The sequence below is a fragment of the Triticum dicoccoides genome, chromosome 4B (genome assembly GCF_002162155.2).
Source record: "Triticum dicoccoides isolate Atlit2015 ecotype Zavitan chromosome 4B, WEW_v2.0, whole genome shotgun sequence".
NCBI classification, from domain to species: domain Eukaryota; kingdom Viridiplantae; phylum Streptophyta; class Magnoliopsida; order Poales; family Poaceae; genus Triticum; species Triticum dicoccoides.
In genome coordinates, this window is record NC_041387.1 from 615,434,761 (window position 1) to 615,461,101 (window position 26,341).

The window sequence follows — 26,341 nt, forward strand, 5'->3', positions numbered from 1 at the left end:
GTTGATCAGCACCTCCATACTGTCACTGTCCACCAATTTAATCAATAATTTCCACTGTTGCAGGAAAATACAAATTTTAAACAGGACATCAGGCTTACTAGGAAAAACACCCTCAATGATAAATTTGTTTCTAGTAGTCCAAAGCGCCCAGCAAAGGGCGCCCAGCCCAATCCAAAACAGCCTCCTAGACCGGCCCTGTAAGTTAGCTGTCAACTGGGGAACATCGAGGAAGGAACCGGGGGCCAGGAGGTGTTCAGCCAAGAACGAACACACCCTCCACACCAGCCTGGCCAGAACACATCGGAAGAAAAATATGATCGGTGTCTTCTAGGTTGGAGCATAAAGCACAGAAGGCAGAACCAGGCCCATTCCGCTTCCGAATCCGATTTGATCCCTTGTATGCTACAAGAGGAGGCACGATTTGGTTTCCTACTTGTACACATGTTCAACCGATCAAGTTAAAAGTACACATAGATGGCATATGCAGATGTCTTGCTTTTTATTTATTCTCCTGCCACGTACGATGAAGGATCCGAGGCGCCCTAGGATACGTGATTTCTTGTGCTTGTGTGCAAGTGGATGGGGCCCACCAAAACAACTCAGGCGTAGCACATTTTCTGGAGGAGGTAAAAGCATCCCAGATACCCTAACTTGCATGGAATGTGATGATTTAGTCCCAAACTTACAAAATGCAACTTCACCATACCCCAACTTGCACTAGATGTGACGATTTGGTCCTGGGCCTATCACAATGCGACAAGTGGCAGCCAGATGGGTGGACTGGTCTTCACCTGCACTTTTGCACAAAACACCCTACTGTCTTGTCTAATTAACCCGAGCATTCATGTTGGGAAAGCTGTGACACACACACACACTACCCTCTTTGTGCGAGTGTATGGATTGCAGAACACCCTGCTGTTCTTGTGATTCCTTTTCCATAATTGTGGCCATGACCATACTTGTGTCCATCAAATGTGTAGGTATCACTAATGAAGAAAACTACGGCATCCCAGTATAATACTTTTCATGGGCGCAGTTGCATCACAGGAACGACTTTGTATCGTTACAGAATTCCTCCCAGGGTAGGCTATATGTCCCACATGTTTGTTTCTGTGGTTGTTAAAATTTCTTTCCTTTACTTGGTGGAAGACAAGCATTATGCAGTCCATTTTTTCTACCATACTTATGATCTGGGGCCATAGAAACAACAGTAGAATTCATATCATTTACCAAGGAGTTCTCAACAGTCTATGCCCCGGTTTGAAATGTAAGTGGTTCTTGATGGTCACTGATCTGTAGCAAGCTGGGGTTGAAGAGATGGAGTCTGTTTCGCAAAAAATGTAAGTTCTGTTGAGGAATTTCAGACAAGGCGGTCCTTGTGGGCTCAAAAGTGGAGCTAGTAGATGTAACTAATTTAGGATGATAGTCAAGGATTTTGCTGGCCTTCCTTCACCCCAACATGGCTGCCTCTCATAGTTACTTTTGTTCCTTCTCTCGTTTGGGCTCAGAAGTGGACGTGGTAGATGTAACCAATTAAGGATGAAACCAAGGATTTTGTTGACCTTCCCTCAACCCCAAGTCGCGGCGCTCGCCCTGCGCGGCCGCGCCGCCTGCCTCAACTTCGCCGACTCAGCCACGCTGCTCGCCGTCGACCCCGCCATGCTCCGCACTCCCGATGATGATGAGGATGATGCATGAGCCCGCGGCGGCGCCCCCGATGATGATGAAGATGATGCATGAGTCCGCGGCGGTGCAGTACGAGGACTACGCGATGCAGTACGACGGCATTGCGGACCTCGACCAGCATTCCTACTACTACGACGGGTTGAGCGCCGCCAGTGGCGACTGGCAGAGCGGCTCGCACATGGACGGAGCCGACGACGATTGCAACGGGAGCGGTTCCTACGGCGCCGGCGAGGTCGCGCTCTGGAGCTACTGATCGAGCTGCTCGATTGAGCTAGTCTCGAGCCCGACTGGGTTGCTCCGGTTGTGTTGCTGTACAACATCAGTGTAGGATAAAGAAGACGAAGCAGAGTTAGTCGAGAGCTTCAGTTCCGAAGCAGAGAGAGAACAGGTATGCAAATGCAGCAGTCCGTTTCCGTCCTCTCTTTTTTTGTATTTTTTGATATTTTTTGGTTGGCTGGAAATTTTATGACATGTATTGAAGTAGAGTAATAAGAGACCAACTCTGCTTTATTATTAATAGTATATCTGAAATAAAAATTCGCCGAAACTTCATTCTGTTGCAGCTTAGCTTAGCTTTAACTGCCAAGTTTGTACTAGTACTACACATTTTTGTTGGTATTGTATTGTGTTTTATTGCGGAAAGGTACTGGCACAAGTGCTTTCGTTCTCAGTTCGACTAGACAAGGAATGCAAAATATCCAGAGTAGTAGTTTCAACCTGAAAAGGAGCACAAGTTCTGCCCCTTTTTTGTCAGCGGTGCAACTGTAACTAGTTCATGCGTAGCTTCGATGAAATCACGCAACATTTGTGTGCCAGACAGGTGCAGTCTGAACTGATATCGCAAACATGATGCCATGGTTAATTAGACAAGACAGCAGGGTGTTTTGTGCAAAAGTGCAGGTGAAGACCAGTCCACCCATCTGGCTGCCGCTTGTCGCGTTGTGATAGGCCCAGGACCAAATCGTCACATCCAGTGCAAGTTGGGGTATGGTGGAGTTGCATTTTACAAGTTTGGTACTAAATCATCACATTCCATACAAGTTAGGATACCTGGGGTGCTTTTACCTCTTTCTGGAGACCAAAGTCTAAGTCGGTTAGTATTTAGGTTGTTTTTTTTCTGCCGTGGGTTAGAGATAGAATCAGATATTTAGTTTAGTTCTTGTAAGTCAAGTTAGAAGGGTCGGCTTGTATTATAAAAGCCAAGTCCGTGTGCCATATAAGATTAGGTTATTTTTTAGATGAATTAGACACTTCGCGTGTTTGCGGCCGTCGGCCATTATTGAGTTTAGAGAAACCTTGTCAAAAATCTCTGTTGGCGTATGAGTTTCTGCGACGCGACACTTAGGAGAATACAAGCTGAGCCTATACGGTTCGTCCATGTTATTCCTTCAGATCGAGGGGTTGGCTTGTTGTTTTCGTGGGATTTGCAAACATCTTTGTAAGCCCGCGACTAGTTCTTGCTGCGATGAAAGTTTGTGCCGTGAAAGATCGGGCCGACAAAGAATCGACCCTCGTCTCGGTCTCATGCACAAGCTGAACACCTTTGGGCCTGTTCTCATTCACGAACAAGACATGCAACGCATCAACATGGTTGGATGCTTTTCCATCTAATGCATCAATTTTCAACCTTGGTGCAGCTAGTAAATTTTCAACCTGGGGACCGGTGGTTAGGCCGGCGTCGGAAGTGACGTCGTAGAGAGGAGGACGAAGGCCACGGAAGGAGGACACAGGGGAAAGTGACTTGACTTTGAATAAAAAATTCAAGTAAATGCCGTATAGGTGCTCCTATGATTGATTTGGTTTGATGGCACAGAAGCTAAATATTGGCTATTGGCCAGTGATTTGGTTGATTACCAACTTCCCTTATATCAAACTCACAAAAAGTTGCTAAATTTTAGCAATTATAACTTTATCAGAAATAATCAAATGCCGAGCAATACATAATCAAATGTATGAGTACGGTCTTGCCACTTCCCGAAGGGGTCGGACGTGGGTAAACTCGTTGTCTCATGACTTACCATATCAATCCATCACTCGCTCGCATGCCCCATCGAAAAATATGTCGTCCTCGATGGCACTACAAGTCGCAAAACACCGACAACTGACACGTCAGGTAGGGGTCAATGCTCGCTGACCATTGGAGCGGATTGGGATGGCTTCCTCAACCCACGTCGACAACAGCGTGATGGGTCAAGAGCTCTTACTCTCCCCCCCCCTCCACCTCATCTCCAACACGACAGAGGGATGGATCTGCCCTATCCTCTTTCCTGAGGGTCTGGTCTTTTGCTTCAGCGCCATGGATATAAAATAAGTTAATAATTATAAAAAGTAGTAAAGACAGTAGATATTAAGAGGAGCCCTCCTTTAGATGGTTCATGTTTGTCAAAAGAGAACACACACAATCGAGGGAGAGGACCAGGAGGGAGTCAGGGAGACTGCCAGACAAAAAGAGGACGGACTTATCGGTGAGTCCTATTTGCCGCTCATTGCGGTAAACTGTCGGCGAAACACACATGTAACAAAATGAAGGAGTAAATGCTCTGGCCCATTTGTAGCTAGCACAGCTGACTACAGTACCCAGTTTTGGAAGCCTTCTAGAAAGGTCCTCGCCTGTTTTGGAAACCTTCCGGAAGGTTCCTGAATTTGTTTTCTATCTTTTGTTGTTTTCTATACCATGTTTTAGGGTTTTTTTTATTTTTTATTATTTTCAGTGTTCTATTTCTTTTTTGTTTTCTTTTCAACTCAAAAAGTTCAAAAAAGTCCCCTTTTCAAAATTTGTTCATAAATTCAAAACATTTTCAAAAAATGTTTAAGATTTTTTAAAAAAAGTTTCATTTGAAAACGTGTTCACAAATTTAAAAAATGTTCAGAATGGTAAAAAATGTTCACAAATTTAACTTAGTTTGTGCATTTCGAAAAATGTTCAAAAGATTCGAAACAAGTCATATTTTTCAAAAAAGTTTTTTTTTATTTTCAAAACAATATCAAAATCTTAAAAAGAAATGTTCCCTATAGTACGACACACTATTGTGACGTCCCCGATTCGACCGTACACTAATCATACACGCAAATGTGTACGATCAAGATCAGGGACTCGCGGAAAGATATCACAACACAACTCTAGACACAAATCAAAATAATACAAAACTTTATATTACAAGCCAGGAGCCTCGAGGGCTCGAATACATAAGCTCGAAGCACAAGCGTCGGCGCAAGCAACAATATCTGAGTACAAACATAAGTTAAACAAGGATGACTTAAGAAGGCAAGCACAAACATCAATGATCGAAGAGGCAAGGCCTCCTACCTGGGACCTCCTAACTACTCCTGGTCTTCAGCGGCCTCCATGTAGAAGTATCTGTCGGCGGTGGCATCTGGCTCCAGGGATCCACCATCTGGTTGCATCAACCGAAAAGAGGGAAGAAGGAGGAAAAGGGGTAGCAAATCAACCGTGGGTACTCATCCAAAGTACTCGCAAGCATCAGATTTATACTAAATATGCATTGGTATCAAAAGAAAGGGTTGTATCTGTGGACTGAACTGCAGAATGCCAGAATAGAGGGGAAGGCCTACCCTATCAAAGACTAGCATCTTCAAGCAGCTCCAAGCATCTTGCAACATTCAGAAGAGTACATAATAGCATTTTAATTAACAAGCATGTTGTAACATTAATGCCCAGAGATCCTTCCTGGACTCCTTGTGAGAAAGCAATCCCGGAGCCAACATATCCATCACATATCTCAAGTATCCATTTCTAGTTATATTAACTTAGGATACAAGTCCGAACGTCCATTACCGAGGACACGGCTATCCGAATAGATTACTTCCCTGCAGGGGTGCACCACGTTACCCAACACGCTTGATTACTCTGGCTGGACGCACTTTTCTGGGTCAATGCCCGGCCTCGAAAGATCAACACGTCGCAGCCCTACCTAGGCTCAGCAAAGAGGTCCCTGCCGGTCTACATCCTAAGCACTCCGGGGTCTTGGGCCCATCGCCCGTTGCACTCCGGATCGTTATGCCACGAGCTGAGATGAGCACCACCTCATCATGGATGTTACTAGCCCGACAGGCCCACGATGCTGAACTGGACGTCTGACAAAGCTTCGGCTGATATTGTGACATCGGGGCCCATAACTATTCTCGCGTGGTGGTTAGAACGTAAAGGCCAGAGGCCAACTCAGAACAAATACCCAAACCATTAGTGTATTAGGGGCTTGCGGAGACGAGCAGAGACTCACAATTGATGTGACCCCGTCGCCCCGTCTTGTGGACTTACGGCAAGGGCCCAAAATTCCCGGTTGTGCCACGTAGTTATCTTCGGGTGCTCTCCGGACCCGCCCGACTTTCACCAAGGTCTCAAGTAAAGTTAAGGTAACCGTGTGTCCAAACATCAAGGAGGAAACCCCGAGGAATCACCCTCGGGGGATTCCACTCGATGTAATCATCAAGCTGAACTTAGGAGGAATCACCCTCGAGGTTCACACTTGAGGTGTTGCACAACATAGTCATATCAGGTGTGGTGAAAGAGGAATCACCCTCGATGACCACAACCGAATAGCTACACTATAGAGTCATCATCAGGAGTGCGTTACGGGGTATCACCCTCGGCACTCATAGTAGCTCTGTAGAGTCGAGCAACAAAAGGGGCGTGATGTGATGTGAGGTGTCGGGTCTGGTCGTCGATCACGTTGATCGAGTCGTCGATGATGAAGCAGGGGCAACAAGGACAAGGTGGGGGTCACTGAAGGATCACCAACCAACCTATACTAAGCAGTTTAGGATAAAAGTAGCAGGTACAAAAGTAGGCTATGCATCAGAATAGGAGCAATCAAATACAGTAGCAAAAATCTAATGCAAGCATGAGAGAATGGAATGGGCGATATCGGGATGATCAAAGGGGGGGCTTGCCTGGAAGCTACTCTAAAAGGGAAGAAGAGTTGTCGTTGACGTAGTCGATCACAAGGACATCAGCAGCGGTCTCGGGGTCTACCGGAGAAGAAGAGGGGGAAGAAACAGTAAATACAGAGCAAACAGATGCACGTAATTATCTTCCGAACAGATGAACCGGAGGGGGAAGGTTGCAGGTTCGCTATGCTAGGGACGTGTGGCAGACGAACGGACTGCGCATTCTTCGTCTCGTCGTTCTGAGCAACTTTCATGTATAAAGTATGTTTATCCGAGTTACGGTTTATTTTATATGATTTTTTAAAGTTTAAACATTTTCCAATTTTTTTAAATTAACAGAAATGAGCATCAACATGACGTTAGCATGAGGTCGACGGGTCAACCACAGCTGTTCGGGTCAAACCTAGCAGCTGGGTCCCACCTGTCATAGATAGTGGGGCTAACAACAGTTTAATTTAGCTAAACAGAGTTAATTAGTGGTTGGGCCCCACATGTCAATGACTAATTAAATTAACTAATTAATTTTATTTATAAAAACATTTTAATTAACTAAATATGCGGTGTGGCCTGCATGTCAGTGACACTGGGTTGCCCAGTCAACGGGGCCCGGGGGCCCACTGGCAGTGGCCCAGAGGTGGGGCCCAGCCAACCACATTGGCGGCGGGCGGCGGCTCAACACCGGCGATGCCATAACGCAGCGGAGGCACGGGCGCATGGCGGATTTCGTCTACATGCCACCAAATTGGTCGGGGACGGTTGCGTTCGAACAGCCACTCGACGACACGTCGGGTGGTGGCTGTGGTATCGGCGGACCTGGCCGGAAACGGCGCGGCGACGAGAAGAAGTGGCACTAGAGTTTGGGCTCTAGCGTGTTCGGCGTTAGAGCGCGCGGACGGCCAAACTAACCCGCTAGGATGGGTCTACGACGCACGAGGAGCACGCCGGGGTAGTCGGTCGAGCTCCTAGTGGCTCGGGAGCATGACAACGGCAGCAATGGCAGCGGCCAGAGCACGGTTGTGGTGCCGGTCGCGCACGGGGCTGAAGGCGAGCAGAAAGAGGAGGAAGGAGAGGCGGAGCTCACTGTGCGGGCGCAAGAAGGGCCCCCCGAGTGATCGGTAGCACAGAGGGAGGCCGCAATCGGAGGCAGACCTCGTCGAAGCCGAGGAGGAAGAATAGGTTGGGGGCGGCGTTGCAGGGTGTCCGGCGTCCAGCGGCTCGTCAGGGAGGCATAGTCGCGGGAGGCGGAGCGGGTGGACTTGACGGAGGAGCGTGGGGAAGACGGTCGCCGCGGTGGTGCAGCCGCGACGGCGACGGGCGCGTCGGTGATGAATTTTGAGTTGGGAGGTGAGTGCGTGGGCGAGAGAGAAAGCGAGGGGGAAGTGGAGAGGGGCAACTGGGAGAGAGGAGACGAGGGGAGCCCGAGGCGTCGCCCTTATCCCCTCCCAGCGTCGACGCTGGCGAGGTGGTCGGGGGCGACCCCTCCCCTGTAGCGACGCCGTTGGAGGAACAGGGGAGGTGGGCGCTGGGCAGGTGGGCCGGCCTAGCGGTCCTGCTGGGCCGTTTGGCCCGGGGGGTCTTTTCCTTTTTTTTTATTTGTCTTCTTTTGCCTTTTTCTTTTTTTTCCTTTTTAAATAGTTTCTGTTTGCATATAGTTTTAGTTTATTTTTAGGCTTTATAAACTATAACACTAGCCCTAAATTAATGTTAATAGTTAGACCATTACCACAATTATTTTGGCACTAAAATAAATTAGTTTAGTTTTTTATATAAATTAGAAGCATTTATATAATTGTTTTGGCCCATGTTTTATTCATTAAAGGGCATTTAAATAGTTTATAAAATATAGGTTTCAACATGACAAATAACCAGTGATTATTTGCCACAATTTGAACATTTTTGTTTTTATGTTTGAGAATTTTGACTTTTGGACTTTAATTTGAATTGGAATTTGAATAGTGATTTGGATCAAGTGATGATTAGCAGCAGTAATGTGATGACATGGCACCATTAATATGGGATTATTGTAGCTTAATTATCTGGGCGTCACAATTTTCCTCCACTACAAGAAATCTCATCCCGAGATTTAGGAGGTAGAAGGAACAAAGCAGGGTACTCGTCACTCAAGTGATCCTCGCATTCCCAAGTGGCTTCGTCTCCAGAGTGATGCGACCACTGGACCTTGAGGAACTTGATCGCCTTCTGACGTGTGCGGCGTTGTGCTTGGTCGAGAATGCGAACTAGATGTTCTTTATGGGAGAGGTCTTGTTGCAATTCAAGCACTTCATGATCCACTGCTTGAATTGGGTCCTTGAAGCAGCGGCGGAGTTGTGACACGTGGAACACATCGTGAACCTGTGAAAGGTTCGACAGAAGGTAGCCTACACACACATCTTCAAAGAGGGCTTTGTCAACATTTTACAAGGGTGTTATCATCACCACTTCTCACCATGCGTCATCGCAATCCCTAATCTGGAGCAAGCGACTCCGACTTCGTCGTGACGATCGTCGACCCAACCACTATGTATAGGTCGTGCAGAGTCACATGAAGATCCACGTCAGAACTTAGCCACCTGCGACAAGGACAACGCAATCCCAACTCTGACGGAGAGCTACGAAGGACTATGCAAGGCTGGAGCCGCGAAAGACCATTGAACGTACCACATGTTGCTCGTCACCGTCGCCACCAAGACCCGCCACCGCTGCTCCAACTTTGCAACAACCAACAAACCGAGGCAATCCCGTAGACACGCTGAAAAAAGAGCCAACTAACACAACCATGACGCCTCCCCGACATTGCTCTCCCTCGTCATTATCGTCACAGAAGCCTCGACACCATTGCGACCATAGCGACAACTTTCCATCCTGATGCATCCACCATTTCCACAGCCGTCCAAGAATGATGCCTGTAGAGGAGCATTCCTTTGGGTAGTAGTAGTAGATTGTAGATATTAAAGGAGAGCCCTCATTTGGAGAGCTCATGTTTGCTAAAAAATAGAAACACACAATTGAGGGAGAGGACTAGGAGGTAAACTGCCAAACAAACAAAACGACGGACTTATTGGCGAATCCTATTTGCCACTCATTGTGGCAAACTGTCGGCGAAACAAATAGGTAATTAAACGAACGAGTAAATGGGCCGACCTATTTGTAGCTAGTATAGCTGACTTCGATAGCCAGTTTTGAAACCTTCTAGAAGGTTCCGAAATCGGTTTTCTTTCTTTCTGTTATTTTATTTACTAGTTCTTTTTTTTGCTTCTTTTTTGTTTTTCTAATTCAAAATTTCCCAAAAAAGGTTCCCCTTCTCAAAATTTGTTCAAATTTTTTTAAAAATATGTGCATTTTTTATAAAAGAACTTAAAAAAATGATTCATTTTAAAATTTATTCACAAATACAGAAATTGTCCGGGATTCACAGAATATTCCTAATTTTCCGAAAAATCTTCATAATTTCGAATTTTTTCGTGCTTTCCAAAGAATATTCAAAAGATTCGAATTTTTACCTATTTTTAGAAAAAGATTTGTGATTTCATAAAAATATATCGGAACCTTTAAAAAAGATTAGACGCTCACTTTGTATAACAGGGGGCAAAACTCATAGGTCGCGCTGCTGGGCCGACCCATTCGCCTAGTACTGTAGCAACCCGGTAGCGAGGGATATTTCTTCGATGTCGTACTGTCTTTAGTGTTTTTCCATTTTCATTATGTTTTTTGTCGATTTTTTGAAACAATAATATGTAGAGCTTACTAATTTGAGAAGTGAACATTTTTAAAATTTGTATGCATTTTTATAAATCATAAGAAAATTTCAAGTATTTTTTTGATCTTTGATAATATTTTCCCAATTCGAACATTTTTGGTTTTTTTGTAATTGTTTTTTTGAATGTGTGAACATTTTTTGTGGTTTGGACAACAAGTTTTCAAATTCGAACATTTTGTTATATTTCCAAACTTTTTTGAGTTATATAACATTTTGGAAACCACGAATGTTTTTTGAATTTATAAACCAATTGTTGAAAATTTACAATATATTTTAAAAAATATTCTAACTTATATTATTATTATTTCAAATTCCATTTTTCAAAATCCAAACTTTTTAGAATTATTTATTCGAATTATTTAATAAAGGAATTTGAAACGAAAATCCATAAAAAAAACAAACTGGAATCTTCTTGATATTTTTGAGAAATCTCGCCTGGCTGTTGAATAATAGAAATGTTCAAGGGTACAAGCTGGTCATGGGGAGTACCCAGCCATAAAGGACGACCTATATCTAGTCTAGAGGCAAACTTTGCGACATTATGGGTTGAAAAGATGAAGCTTCTAAGATCGTCAATAAAAACACAAGACTGGAAAAGATTCAACGATCAACAATTTTCGCTATGATGGCTCTATTTCCTCCTCCAGATCGTTGATGAATACCGTTGATTACTCCTAAGTTATCTGATGGAATATGTAAACGATCGAGATTCAGATCCTCGGCTAGTGCAAGTGCTTCCCGGACAACAAAAGACTCCAACAGTGTAGGGTCGGTCACATGAAATACTATCATTGACGAGCCCATGTATGCTCCAGCTTGATCACGTCATATCATAGCAACTGCTCCATGCTTACCATTGCGGGCGACGGGCCCATCAACAGTAAACTTTGAGTATTTGCCGATGGTGGGAGCCAACGTACAACTTCATCAGCTGCGGGCTTGGAGATAGGGCTGGCTTGCTGGATTTGCACTCGCCATGAGATCATGTAGAAAAGAATTAATGAATGCATTTGTTTGCTGGGGACTTTGGAAAGTCGATTCATATATTGCTTTCCTTCTTGCGTATCAGATGAACCATAGGGTGACCACTAGCCGCATGAATTGTTCATGGCTGGAACTTTATTGAGGGTTCCTAAAACCGGAAACGCCATACCTGAGCCTAGCATTATTAGCCCAGCCCATAATATGTCGCACGGTGAGATGATATGTATCGCTTGTAGCGATCAGCCATCCATTAGCGTTGCCGAGCGCTATAAATGGACAGGGCCAGGCGCGTGTTGAGAGTGCGTCTACCAAAAATTTCCCTGGTTTTTAAGTTGGTCGGTTTTATTATATCAAAGATTTATCTGGGTTTGATTTTTTTTCGAAAATATGAAAAAATTGATCTCAGATTTGGAAAATTATCACTTACTCCAAAAAATGTTCTTGGAATTTTAAAATTATTCGTGAATTAAAATATGTTCACTCATTTTTATAAATATCCGTAAATTACAAAAACTTGAATTTAAAAAACACAGTGTCTAAATGTTCATGAATTTGAAAAGAGTCTAGAAATTAAAAATAAAATTTAAAAGGAAAAATATAAATCGAAAAACAAACCGAAAGAATATAAGGAACGGTAAAAAAAATCTGGAATCTTCGCAAAACCGTGCAGAAGGTTCCAAATGCTTCTAAGAACCGACTGAAACTTCCTCCTAGAGAACGATAGCCTCCGCTTCTGGGTATGCCCGAAGAGATAGCGCCAGTGGGCGATTTCTGTCAAAGCATATCATTTCCTCAAAATAAAAATAACTTGTGCCCGCGCTCCTACTACTCCCACTATTAATGGACCGGCCCGTCGGGAAATCTATAAGCGCTTGCTGCGCTATAGGTTTGCAACGGGCGATATATCGCATTTTGGTGCATGATACGAGTTTTGAGGGCCTTCATATTTTTTTATACTATATACAATGGGCCGTGGTACTACATGTAACATACCTTGGAGGGGTGTTCTTGTTGTGGTGGTCTCCAACCATCTTGCAGTACTGTGCTGCCGCACATCAATGTGATATTCTCCAATTTGTTGTTTACATGCACCAGCTTGTCCGGAGCCGCGCTGTAGTGACTGCTTCGTGCGTCTTTGCTGAGTGTGGGAGAAATCCTCACCGGAGTTTAATTTTTATTGTATGTACCGCTTCCTATTTCATTGAACACCTTGTGTTTCCTTTCGTGAGGCATTGAACGCCTTATTGACGGATGTTCTCATCGTTTTTAGGAAAATATGCAAACGTTTAGGGGGTCCGCGGAAAAAATGCTGACGGAGTCAGCCATATGCACCCGAAACTCAAGGTGTGTGGTCCCACTTTTCATGTTTTAAGTAGGGTGGATAAAAGTGCACCCACCACACAAATTTTGTGACCATGGGTGCCATTTGGAGGTCGCAACGGCTTAATTTGGCCAGGGGAAAAACAATTAATCTTGTTGTGGTTGCTAGACTAATGCTCGGCAAGTCATCTTACTTTACAGATAGCAGAGAGCGAGAACGCACCCTCGGCGGCCAATGGGTGATAGACACGGCGCCAGGCCTACTCGTCATCTCGACACCTATTGCCCGAATGTGACGTGCCTATCAGACAAATATAAGTTGTGCGGACACCATTTTTTTCGCACGACAGAAGAGGCGTCCCTCAAGGTAGGTAGATTAGACAGTCGCTGCACTTTCTAGCCTAGCTAAGCTAGAAAGATGGCCTGGCCCCGTTCAATCCGATCGATCGACGGGCAGTCGGGCATATTCCGAGCATGGCTAGAAGCGGCCAACTAATTACCCATGCACGCGCGCACGCTCCATGGATGGATGGATCGGCCTTTCAGCGCCTCATCATACGGGTGCCGGCCACTGCCGAAAGCCTAGCTAGCTAGGCAGATAGTAGTACTCCATGGTACTAGTCCGATGCTCCGATAGCCATGCCCGGATCCGCCGCAAAGGCCGCACGGTGGGCGGTGAATCGGACGAGCACTCCATCATCATACCGCCTCCCTGGCTCCCCCTGCTCGAACGATCATGCCGCGGCCGGCCGGCCGGCACGCCGGCAGCGGCAGCCTGGCGCCCGCGCTTTGTGTCCCGCCCCTGCCGGCCGGCCGGCGCTATCCCGGCGTCCTCGACCGATCTCCTGCACGGCTGCACGGGCCACTCGAGCGGTTGGTTGGCTCCCCTTCCCTATGCGCGCACGACCGCACTCACTCACCTTCCGTCCACATCTCCTCCACCTTTGCTTGTTATCCGCTTCGCCTTGCACTCAGGCGCCACTCGAGCGCTCGCTTGGCTCCTCCCTACTCCTCCGACCTGGCCGTGTTACAGCGTTGCCTCAGGTGAAAGTGGAACCAACCGGATAGGGGCATGTGGGTTGACAAGTCGCTGGACGGAAAGCTTACCTGAAATGATGGACGGACGGTCGAGGGCGGCAGTGGCAGTCACTGGCCAAGCACGAGCAACCATATCGATCCAGCGAGTGGGAGAAGAAAAGCTCGATCGACATGCACCGCATGTACGTCCGCCCGGGCTCCACGCGCCGCCGCTCCGTTGGCCTAGCACCGCCGGTCGCCGGAAGAGAAATGTCATCGTGTGGTTTGACGGACTCCATCACGTAGTACTGCGTGTGGAAGAAACCAACGGGAAAAATAATTCCACTAGCTAGCTTTCTGCACGTGCGATGGATAAAGAAGAAAATGGGTGGGCGGAGGTGGAGTACAAGAACAATTTAATTACTGAAAACAAGCACGTGCGTGCATGCACTTGATCGCTTAGGGTACACGAACAAAACCATCCACGAAACTTCTACCACTGAAAATAGTGATATAAACGCTCTTATATTTGTTTACGGAGGGAGTACTAGCTAGGAGCTGAGGAAGCAGCAGGATGGATGAGGCAGTATCATGGATCTCTGTCGCGTCAGGATTTGGTTCGTGTCGACGATCGTGTCGTGTGTTCATGCGGTTCCCGTAGGATAGGAGGACAATCAAACATGCATGCACACCTGGACTGCATGCCCATCGATTGGTCTGCCCGCTGGTTCGCACTATCGACCCACCGGTTAGTTGGATATAGACAGACGGATGGATATGATGTACTAGCTGGCTGCAAATCACTTTACTTCGCTCATGTCACTTAACTGGGACTCGAAAGATGGGTGATGTCATTAAATTAAGTAGACACTTACAATTATAAACATTATTTTTGGCTAAACAAGATTGCCATTTGCCACTAAGAAAATTTGCAAAAATGCATTTTTTGCAAAGAAAATTTATGGATAATAAGTTATGCAATTTGTACCTTCTGTACGTAACCCACTTCGTGTTTTTCTTGCTGTTTCTCTCGAAGATGCTCGTAAGAGCAGGGTGTGTCTGCGTGTATTCATAGAGGTGAATATGTGTGAGCTTCTGCTTTTGCACTGTGTTTCTTAAAAAAAAACTAAATTGACAATAGAAGGATCTACTTCAAGGGTGTATATGGAAGGAGAGAAACAATAAATACTTCAGGGGTGTGCCCCCAACTTTTGAATCCTGGTGGGCTAGATTTAAAGAGTGCTTTGCCCTACTCCAACACAGAAGCAAGCAAAGCCTAGTTCGATTCATTACTTCTTTTGTGGACTCTTCTGTCTAGTGTACCCTTTGTATTCCTTGTGGCACCTTGTTTGCACTGCTCTGCTCCTCCTCTTAGAGCCATATATGGCTGGGAAGCCTTAAAACCCGTTTGCATTGCTCTCCTCCTTCTCTTAGAGCATCTACAGCCGGACATAACAAATATGACTCCTTAAACGCCCGCGGACGCACCCGGTCAGTGACCGGGCATGTCCGTTTTAAGCCCCTATTTATCCGACCGCGCAGCCATCCTCCTCATCTTTCCTCTCATATGTCCGGTCACTTGCACGTGATCGGTGGAGATGAAGAGAGAGAAATAAAAGAATGAAAAAAGAAAGAGAAAATGTGGTCCGGGGTGAGGCCATGCCCTACGTGGTGGAGGGCCTGGGCGCGTCTGCGAGCCTTCATATCCTTCCCATATTTGAGATGGATATGAGGGTTCGCGGACAGCCCGGACGTATATGGATGATATGAGGAGTCCGTCTGGGTCACGTTTTTTCTTCTCTCTCCTTTCCGGTCACTAACCGGACATGTCCACGGGCGTATGATGGATGGTTTGAGACGTCCGACTGTAGATGTTCTTAGAGCCATATATGGCTGGGGAGCCTTAAAACCCAATTGTAAATCTGTAAATATTTTTTGGTTAATATAAGTCAGTTGTAGCCTCTCCTGCTGCCATTCATAGTTTAAAAAACAAACAAGGATCTACTCGACATCTACATAAATATACTCTTTTGTAAATGTTCAAATCAAAATGTGTAACTTTTGCTAACTTCGACAAAATTTGTTCATATGTACAGAAGTTCCAAAAACTCTCTTCGCATACGCTTTTTTTATTTTTTGCGGGGAACCATCTACTCCGTCTGAAAGTTGTTATAGAGTTGCGTCATTTAATATGGATTGGGGGGAGTACCAAGTATTTTCCCCTTGTTTGGGTTAAAATTGAAGTTGCCACTATTCCAGCGGTTGTACATAAAACCATGCCTTTTCTTATCCCTCGCAAAAACATAGTAAATCGTATGGTTGCATATAGGCTTAATTAGACGGAGGGACAACATGCATCAAACTGACAGGCGAAACGCCGATGAAAAAGTACGACGTAGAATATAGGGCCGTTTGCTCTTTACCCTCACATTCTTCTCTTTCAACGCAGCTATCATTTGGTTATAGTACGTATCTCTTGTGTTGATGTAATAACATCTACCTGCCCCCGTTGGAGAAGGACAAGAACAAGTCTGCTTGTGGTCATGTTTTTTCTGCCCTTTTAACATGTTTGTCCTGCCTCCTTAACCATGGAAAAGATTGTGGTAACATCATTTTACTTGACAATATAATTAGAAATTTTGTGTAGGTCAAGGTTTAAATATATTCACAGCAGGTATGTATATTCTAGTTGAAATGGGCCTAACCTTTTTTGTTGTATCTGTCTGAAACTCGGGTAAAGAATTAATAAAATACTCCCTCCATCTCAAAATAAGTGTCTTAACTCTGCACTAGCTCTAGTATAAATTTGTACTAAGCTCAAGATACTTATTTTTTGACGGAGGGAGTACTTTCATGTTTCTAAATGATTGAGTGCCCGAGAAATCTCCTGATGACAGAATCTTAGATGAATTCATTCGTTATCAGGTTACTAGCTGCGTTAGAAGAGACACGGGCAAGATGATGCCAGTGTATTGTAGAGGCGAAATGAAGATGCGCACCTTGCATGTTTGGTGGAGATGATATATTTCTACACTATATATTTTGCTCGGATCATGTGGATGGAAGATTTTTTGTTCTTGTGTTCTCATTTACGCATTTTCAATCTAGCATTAGGTGGTTTGCCTAGTTAACAAACCTCCCAAAATGAAATTTTGAGACGATCATGAATAAAACAAAAGGTGTCATTTTACAAGAAAGAGATGTGTCCAATTTAAATATTGAACTATGAGGCCAGATCAGATTTAAACCCCGGACTATGAAGCCATTCATATATAAACCTTGAATCTGTAAATAAATTAATTTCATCCATGTCTTGATTTTAGATAGTGTTTTTTGCATTTTGGTATTGTCAAAACTTGCAAATTTGTGCCTCTCTAAAAAAGCTTGCATATTCATATCTCCCTAATAAAACTTGCCAATTTGTATCTGTCTAAAAGATCTTGCAAATTCATAAATTTTTTGTGCGAAAATGGAACTATGTGTCAGCCCAACACCCATTCGCATATATATTTACGGATGGGTGTTGGGCTGCCAATAAACACTGCGTCCTTGGCTACTGCCATGGGTGCATGTATGCAAGTATTCATTTCCTGTTTTCAGACTGGCCATAGTGGGAGTAGCTTTAAGAGTAACATACTTCCTCTCGTTCGGTAAAAAGTGTACATTTGGCTTTACAATTTGTCCATAAAAGAGTATACTTCTATCTTTTCAATGCACTTTAAAATAGAAAAAAAATGTTTCTCTCTCATCACACAATAATCAAGATCAATAACATTCTACACATTGTTTCTTTAATTTTTACACACACTTAGCTCATTTGGGGTTGAGTAATTAAAGAGGAGAGATGGTGGCTTGCATGTTTCGAATTCATTTTTTTACTCTGCTCCATAATTTGTCCTAAAATTTCTATATGTACATTTTCACCGGACGGAGAGAGTAAGTTCCAACTAAGCAAAATTGTCTATGTGGCATTGAGTTAATGAGAAGAGAGGCAAATTGAGTAACTCAGCTAGTTAGTGTAACATCACATACCCCAATACAATATGAGCTTATAACCTAATAGATGAAGATTTGAATGACACTACTACCAACTATGAAGGTACTACCTCCGTCCGGGTTTATAAAGCCCATTAGCCAAAACTCAAGGATCAAGGCAATAGCATTAATAACCAACGACGCCTACTTTCATGGAATGGGGGCAGCCAATCAAATCGCTGGCAGTTTTGCATGCAGCCAGCTGAATCGTTCGCTTTAGCATGTGACCAATCCAGCACCGGCTAGCATTTACAGCATGCAACCAGGTTGCCTCTTCGGTTTTAACCACACGCATCACCCGGCCAATCAAGCGCACAATACAGCGGGCAGACCGAGAAAAAGTAGCTGCATGCAGCCAGCGGCCTTGAAAAAACGTACGCAGCTTGGTGGCTCATCGGACTTGTATACCCGGACGGAGGTAGTAGTAACATAGCCTAGGATAATGTGCATGTTACTCTTGAAGTTAGTCTCCACTATGGCTAGTCTCATATGGCATTGTACATAGTTACTGCAAATAATCGTTGTGCGTGTCTTGGGGTTGCTAGGCTGCGTAGCTTTTGCATCCAGTACTTGGTGGGTAGGCAAAGCACTTACTTCCTCTGGTCCTTTTTAGTTTGCATATAAGTTTTGTCCGAAGTCAAAATAACTCTACTTTGACCAAACTTATAAAAAAAAGTATCAATGTTACAATACCAAATCAATATTGTTAGATTCATTACGAAATGTAGTTTCATACTCACATCTATTTACTTATGGAGTAGTATATATATTTATTGATTTGCATAGTAGTATATATATATATTTGGTATTGTAGATATTGATATTTTTAATATAAATTTGGTAAAACTTTGTTGACACAAATCTAATACGCGGAGTAAAAAGGACTGAAGAGAGTAACTAAGGACTATTAATTCATAAATAAATTAGGATGATAGCAGAAACAATATTAATTTCCTAATTATATTTGAACATGTGAGACATACTAAGCACAAAACTGTAAATTATATGAAACATCATGTACTAAACATATAGAACTATAACATCTATAAATATATGAAAACAGTAAGTATGGCCAATATGTGAACCAGTTAAATAGGGAATGAATGACATATATCTAAGCTTGGCTCGCGTTCAACAAACACGGAGTGAGGTGGCCGGTGGCGTAGAAGCGTGCGGGAACTAGTCCTTCTCTCAAGCTCCAATAGCATGTGGGGAAAAAAATCACTTATAAGGATGTCCCAACTCTTCTCCACTCCCGGGTGGCACTAAACTTCCCACCATATCATTACACCCCACATGGGCCATTGAGATTTTTCAGGAATTATTTCATTTATGGTGCCAAGGCCCGTCTATAGTTCAACAATTAAGACATAGTCGTTGGATGGGGGACACGTGATGGACGATGGATAAGGGGTGGTGCGGTGCACCGGTCGCTCCCAATGGACTACTCAGAATAAAACATAGATGTAAAGAGCCTTACGAGATTTTTTTTTGGAAATAAAGATTGTTAGGAGTTTTTTTAAAATCATAATTCATATACAAAATTAAAAAATCAGGAAAAAACTAAGAGTCTTTGTGTCATGTGCAAAATGAAAAATATATAAGCATGCATTTCTTGTCATTTTGTATTGAAGGTAAGTTATCATTATTATTCTTTGCAGATTATTCCATGTGTAACTTTCCTTTTATTTATGATATTTTATCTCTTTTGAAACTGAAAAATACAGAAGCATCATCAATAACCTCTTGAGGTTTGGAGGGTGTGGTGAATTACATATAGCAATGAAAAATTACATCATCAACCAATATGGTCTTCTCCCCGCACAAACAAAAAATATAGGAGTATATTCTATTCCGCGGTTGACATATATGGTCATATTGTTTCTGAAATTTTAATTACATACAGTTCATAGCCTTTAGAACAGGAGAGTATATTTGGAGGCCGCAAATACGGGTATATTTTAGAAGATTTATGGAAATTTTCATTCAATTCAAGCTGTCTATACTTGTTTGAATATATATATAAGATTGACTTTTCTTCTTACCAGTACATTTGTTTTGTACTTTTCTCATGCAAAGTTGCAAAAGACAGCCCAAAACCTTTACCAATACCAATACCCAACACTCCTGCACGGTCTCTCTCTCTCTGTCTCTCTCTGTTTCTCTCTCTCTCCCCCTCTCTTCCTCCAGCCCGCACCTTTATATAAGGGATAGGTGGCGCACTGAGAGGAATTGCGAGCCGTTGTGCACCACATCCAAGCAAGGAAAACAGCACAACACACACCAGACCAGAGGAAGAGGGAAGGAGAGAGGCCAGGATGAGGCAGGCGAGCAGGTTCAAGAGGATGTGCGTCTTCTGCGGCAGCAGCCAGGGCAACAAGAGCAGCTACCACGCCGCCGCCATCGACCTCGCCAACCAGCTCGTACGTACCGTACCAGTCATGCATCCATCTCATCCTGATCAATTAGCAGCACAGTTAAGCTCCTGATCCTCGATTAATCGCAAAGGGGCTGTGTTCAATTGCTGAATGATTCTGCGCCCTCGCTAGAGCAAGGTGGGGAGACTTTTAGCGCACTAATTGCTGCATGATTAAGTAGCTAGTCTGTCTGTTGGTCTGCTGGGCCTTGATGAGATGATTAAGAAACTTGTAGTACATGCGCACCTGCTGCACATGCATGGGCGGTCTTCTCCCTCCGCGCTCGTTGACATTGATCTCCTTAATTTGCCCAGATTAATGACATGTGAAATTTGTTTGCATTCAGACATCAAGTTATTTTTAGATAGAGAGATAGATACCGGCCGTGTCAAACTACATACTGTACTCTTTTACAGTACGTGAGATCGATGATCTTACTTGCCAGCAGCTCTCACTCTCAGTGCAGCACTGGTGGTGGTAGGGCAGAGCTGCTTACTACTCGTGTCGACCGGTAAATTAATTATATGCTCCGCTACGTACCCAAGTTGAAGGAGCTGTAGCCAATTAATTACGTGTCCGATCCGGTCTGATGGCACCCGCAGATTAAAGCACTGGATCGTCAGCTTCAGTTCTCCTCTTGTAGTATTTTTTTTTTTTTGCATGGTTTTCTCCTCCTGTAGTATCGGCGCGGCGCATGCATCACCAGGCAGTACAGCTACAGTATTGCGTACGTACGTACGTACGTACTAACTACTAGTACACTAGTATCCCCACCGCATTCAACATGTGTAGGTTATTTCACTCGCTACGTACGACGCGTCTTGTCTACTAGTATTACTGTACAAGGAATTCACTCTCGATCACGTACGTACGTACGTACTGCTGGACCAGCTTGGTGAACGTGCGTGCGTACTTGTTGCCAGTCAGATCTCAAATGTACTTACGTACGTACGGTGGTAGTACGTAGCTACTCCCTCCGTTCGGAATTACTTGTCTCGAAAATGGATGTATCTAGAACAGATACATCCATTTTCGAGACAAGTAATTCCGAACGGAGGGAGTAGGAGCTAGCTGACCAACGTTGGGGTGCAGGTGGGCGGGGGCATCGACCTGGTGTACGGCGGCGGCAGCATCGGGCTGATGGGGCTCGTCTCTCAGGCCGTCTACCACGGCGGCAGGCACGTCATCGGGTAAGTTGCAGTTGCACCATGCAAGCTTGCATTCTGGTTTCAGCCAGGTAGTATGGTAGGCAGTTCAGTTCATTATAATCCCGTCTCATCTTGGTGCCTGCCTTGTATTGTATGCGCGTGCAGGGTCATTCCCAAGACTCTGATGACCCCCGAGGTATGCACTGCACTGCTTGTCTCCTACTCAACTTATTGCAGTACTAGTATTTCATCCCGGAACAGAAAGAAGCATGGCATGCTCATCCATTTTCAAGTCTCGATCATGACACTACCACCTCACTGAATCTTTGGAATGCTCACCTGTAGTAGTAGCTCTACTAGCTAGGACTAACTAATTAGTCTATTCGCACGAGTGTTTCCTTGTCCTGAAAAGTATCATTATTACTCATATGATATTATTATACAATGCTACCTGCACAATGCATAGTATCATTGTTTAGTACTCCCTCCGTCCGAAAATACTTGTCGGGGAAATGGATATATCTAGACATATTTTAGTTTTAAATACATTCAATTTCACATTTTTGTGCGACAAGTATTTCTGGACGGAGGGAGTAACATAGCAACCTCATTTGTTGTCATGCATGACACACACTGATACACCATGATACAGTATCATATCATGATACATGACATGCAATCCTCTTTTTTGTGTGTGTGTTACACGAATTAAAAATGTCTAATTGACATGTATGATACTCACTTTGTTCCTAAATACATATCTTTGCAGAGATTCCACTATAGACTACATACGGATGTATATAGATGCATTTTAAACTATAGATTCATTCATTTTGCTTCGTATGTAGTTTATAGTGAAATCTCTACAAAGACTTATATTTAAGAACGGAGGGAGTACTATCTATGATACTCTCGTTGTGACTAGCCTGATCCTAGGAAACACAACGCACCCAGAACAGAGCTAGACGTTGTTCCACATAAATAAAATTGAAAAAACAATGCACAGAATCACCAAACCCCACGTACGGTACGGGAGCACCCGCAGATCCAAGCCGGGCGTGAGCATAAACAACGTGAGCAGCCGCAGCTTTGCGTGCGATTGCGTGATGATTCCGTTCCCCGGCCAGAACAAACAGACAGACAAACATGTATGATTCCCATGGAATCTAAATATCCACAGGCCGGGAGAGACATGCTCCTCGATCGGACGAACGTTCTTAAACTGAGATTTTCTCTGTGCGTCATGCTTAGCCCCGTACAGACAGGCGTGCTAATCACTCGCTCGCTCACTGTCAACAGCTGATCCGGGCACCTTGGACTCTCACTCACTCACTCATTCACTGTCCAGCTGAGCGCATTCACTAGCTTATCATGTGCGCTGCAGAGCACAGACACGGTACTGGTCTGCTTGGACGCGTCTGGTCTGGTACTCGGCAGCGTCTCAGCTCGATCGTGGAGTTTTTAACAGCGGCGCGACAACGCTCTGCTAACATGGACTAGCTGCTGCTTACTATGGTAGGCCCCGTGCCGTTACTAACACCTCTGCAGGCTGCAGTGCAACTTGCACGCCGCGCAGCGTTGGCTGTAGTTCGTGACCGCAACCACACCCACAACCGCACAGAACAGGAGCAATGTCGTCGACTTCCTTCTTCCGCCCGCGCGCCCGGCAACGGCAAGCAATCCAGCTTGTTTGTCCTGTTGCGTGCCGACATGCGCAATGACGCGCCATGATCGTACGCACAATTAAGCTCTGCATGCATCTGCATTTTTCTGCTGCATGCTACGTTTGCGCCAATGGATAGATTATGTACTAGAAATGGTCCTTGATTGTCTTTGTGGCAGATCGTCGGGGAGATGGTGGGGGAGGTGAGGCCGGTGGGCGACATGCACCAGCGCAAGGCCCAGATGGCCAGCCTCTCCGACGCCTTCATAGCCCTGCCCGGTACGTACTACGTGATCATTGCCTCGTTGATTACCGCACTGCATTGCATCTCCTCAGCATGTCGGTCACGTCAGACATCTGGCCCCATATCCATATTCACGGGCTCTGTAGGATGCTACTAAATGCTTCTCTGACATGTTGTCTCCGTCCGTCTGTGAGTTGACGGACGCAGCTTAATCTGATGTGTTTTGCGGTTGATTATTAAGGTGGGTACGGGACGCTGGAGGAGCTGCTGGAGGTGATCACCTGGGCGCAGCTAGGGATCCATCACAAGCCGGTAGACTCAACATGCATGCATGCATGACATCTGAGGCTAAATTTAGCATCGTGCAGGGGTGAAATCAATGAAGCTGTGCTGATTGTTTCTTCAGGTCGGCCTGCTGAACGTGGAGGGGTACTACGACTCGCTGCTCACCTTCATCGACCAGGCCGTAGAGGAGGGCTTCATCAACCCCGCAGCCCGCCGCATCATCGTCTCCGCCCCCACCGCCCACCAGCTCATGGACAAACTGGAGGTGGGCGCAACTGAAACTTTTAACTGCATGCAGAAATTCAGAAACAATCTGCAACCAATTTAAGTGTCTTGGACTATATCTGATTGCCATCTAATAGTACTTGTGCATTATTAATCCCCTGCCAGGAGTACGTTCCTTACTACGAAATGGTCGCGGCCGGGCTGGACTGGGAGGCGGATCGCCTAGACTTCTGACCGTCGAGCAGACATTCGCCATTTCTGTCGGCGTGTGGCATGCGGATCGAACGAACGGTGTGCTAAAGATTAGCCTAAGATAATAGCTAGTTCAGTTGTACTCGATCGGTCTCGATGGCCTATATATGGGCTTCTTCATGTTAGGGCGTGGTCAATATGAACTTCCGGTAGCAGGTAGCTAGTGCCCAACCTTTATCTATCTCATTAAGTCAGTCATCAGTATTAGTTCTGAAGATCCAGCAGCCGAGATTCACTGAAGCAGGGTGCACTTCTTGGCAATGAATAATACTCCAAAGATTATTCGGTTATTTGAAGGCAGTTGTTTCATCTTTTTTTTCTTGAGAAAGCAAGTTTTAAGTTGTAAGTTTGCTGAAGCTGATGTACCCAAAAACGAGAGCAACTAACTAATGAGTACTCCTTCGGGAGCCCCCGCAATGGTCACTTTCGGTGGGCTGGGAGCGAGCCACTTGGTGCGCACTCAGCCGCCACCACTAGTCGTGCTCTGGGTGCTTCCTCCATTTTTTTTGTTTACACGTTTTCAGCCTTTAAATTATTTTTTTGGCTTTTCGGGTTTCACTTTACTTTTCTTAGGATTTGAAAAAAAAATCCGCGCAAAAACGTGTGTTTTGCCCTTCCACAAGAGGTATAGATTTATTTCTCACGGAAGCACGTATTTACTTCCGTGAGAGGCCTCGTCGTGCGTGCCTCTTGGAGAAGAGAAAAACATGTTTTTCTTTTCCCCCTTCCTTTTCCGAGGGGCACGACTGTGCCCCTCGCGAAAGCAAATCCGTGCCTCCACAGAAAAAAATATCCTTGCCTCTTGCGAAAGAAAACAAAACAGTTTCTTTTTCCTTCCACAAGAGGCACGGATTTACTTCCGCGAGAAGCACGGATTTGCTTCCGCGAGAGGGAAAAAAGTGTGTTTCTTTTCCTTCCGCGAGAGGCAGGGATTTACTTTTGTGGAGGCACGAATTTGTTTTCGCGATGTGCCTCTTGGAAAAGGAAAAAAAGGCGTTTTAATATATTTTTTCTTCCATGAGAGGAACCGATATACTTCTGTGGAGGCACAAATTTGTTTCCGTGATAGGCACAGTCGTGTCCTGTCGGAGTAATGGGTCACGGGTAGGCTCACCCGAGTCCCTGGATTTATCAAGACTTTGGGCCAGCTCCGCCTAGCTGGACCCCAAGCTGAAGCTCCGTCCTCAGGGAGCCGGCTGGCTCAACGGCCGGCTGTCAGAGGGCGGCTAACCCAAGCCTACGGCGCTCCGAGTGACTGACTCCTGCTGGCCGGCCTCCAGAGAGGGCGGCATCAGGCAGGCGGCCACCTCGCGACTTTGATGCGGCCGAGCCCCCATCGAGAGTACAAGACAGAGCGTGGCTACAGTGAAGCACGTCACCTACGATGCTCGGGACAGGCGTGGCTACAGTGCTCCATATAGGCGGAGATCTCCGCACGACGGGGCATTGTGCCATGTCTCCCCTGACGTCGCTCCGAGCAGGCGGAGTCCTGTTCCCCACGACGGCCTGTCGGTATGGCCTACCGGTGGCGGGCCCTATCGGGCAGTGACCCCGTAGAAGACGGCGGAAGCTCAACCAGACGAATTCGGGAGGGGACGGCCTCCAGCAGGCGGCCGTCCCTTGCCCCAAGGCAAGCATGCCATTAAGCTGACGAGACCAGGTGTGGCTACAGTGGCCTCCCAACAGGCGGCGGGACTTAGCCACACTAAGATGACCAAGCCCCCGTCATCAACGACACGACTACAGTAAGCAGCCACCAACCAGTCGGCGGGGCCCACCAGGCGGCGGGCCCCAACGGTTGGCGGAGAAGCCGGAGGCTGGAGACACTGACTGCCGGGCCCAGCACCCGAACGGATTATCATTGTACCCCTAGGGGGGTAGGCCTATATAAACCCCCCAGGCCACCCATGCAAAGGGTTCCAACCCTGATAGAACTAGCTAGTTACCTAGGGCAGGGAAGAGCTAGCCTTGCCTTCTCCTACCTCTAGACACAGCTCAAGGAGCAACTTGTAGCACTAGTGCCTTAGTGATCATGCGGAGACCCCGCAGAGGAGGAATAGGGGTATTATCTCCACGGAGAGCCCCCAACCTGGGTAAAGTTCACCGGCGTACGTGTCTACGTCTTATCCCGCTTCCAGGCACCGGCGACGTTCTACTCGCCCCCACCATGATAAGCCATCTGTTGGCATATGTCGTACCCAACCCCCGACATTTGGCACCCACCGTGGGGCGAAGTGCACCGTCTCCCGGAGATCTGCTCTGGACAGGAACCCTGTTCCTTCCTGGCGAGCGAAGCCAGCCCAGCACGCCCGACGGTGTCAGCTCTGACGCGCTGCATGGCGCAGAGATCGCCTGCGCGGCGAGCTGCCTCGCCGACCTTGTCGGCGAGATCGACCTCTC

General features: G+C 45.7%; 1 protein-coding gene and 1 pseudogene across 1 annotated transcript; both read left to right on the forward strand.

Annotated features, from left to right (window-relative positions):
• Positions 1–1,539: 1,539 nt before the first annotated feature.
• LOC119292899 lies at positions 1,540–1,955 on the forward strand (annotated as a pseudogene).
• A 17,999-nt stretch (positions 1,956–19,954) lies between these two features.
• LOC119291775 (probable cytokinin riboside 5'-monophosphate phosphoribohydrolase LOGL3) lies at positions 19,955–24,260 on the forward strand. The gene is made up of 7 exons (XM_037570584.1): positions 19,955–20,130; positions 21,217–21,314; positions 21,438–21,468; positions 23,115–23,214; positions 23,421–23,491; positions 23,586–23,729; positions 23,855–24,260. Exons 1-7 carry the CDS (start codon positions 20,026–20,028, stop codon positions 23,921–23,923), a joined length of 618 nt encoding a protein of 205 aa, XP_037426481.1. The 5' UTR covers positions 19,955–20,025; the 3' UTR covers positions 23,924–24,260.
• The last annotated feature ends 2,081 nt before the right edge of the window (positions 24,261–26,341 follow it).

Bases quoted from the DNA above. Each gene is read 5' to 3' on its own strand.
- LOC119291775 (XM_037570584.1), top strand. From the start codon at position 20,026: ATGAGGCAGGCGAGCAGGTTCAAGAGGATGTGCGTCTTCTGCGGCAGC. The intron at 23,492-23,585 runs GTAGACTCAACA...TTGTTTCTTCAG, and splicing joins TAGGGATCCATCACAAGCCG to GTCGGCCTGCTGAACGTGGA. The intron at 23,730-23,854 runs GTGGGCGCAACT...ATCCCCTGCCAG, and splicing joins AGCTCATGGACAAACTGGAG to GAGTACGTTCCTTACTACGA.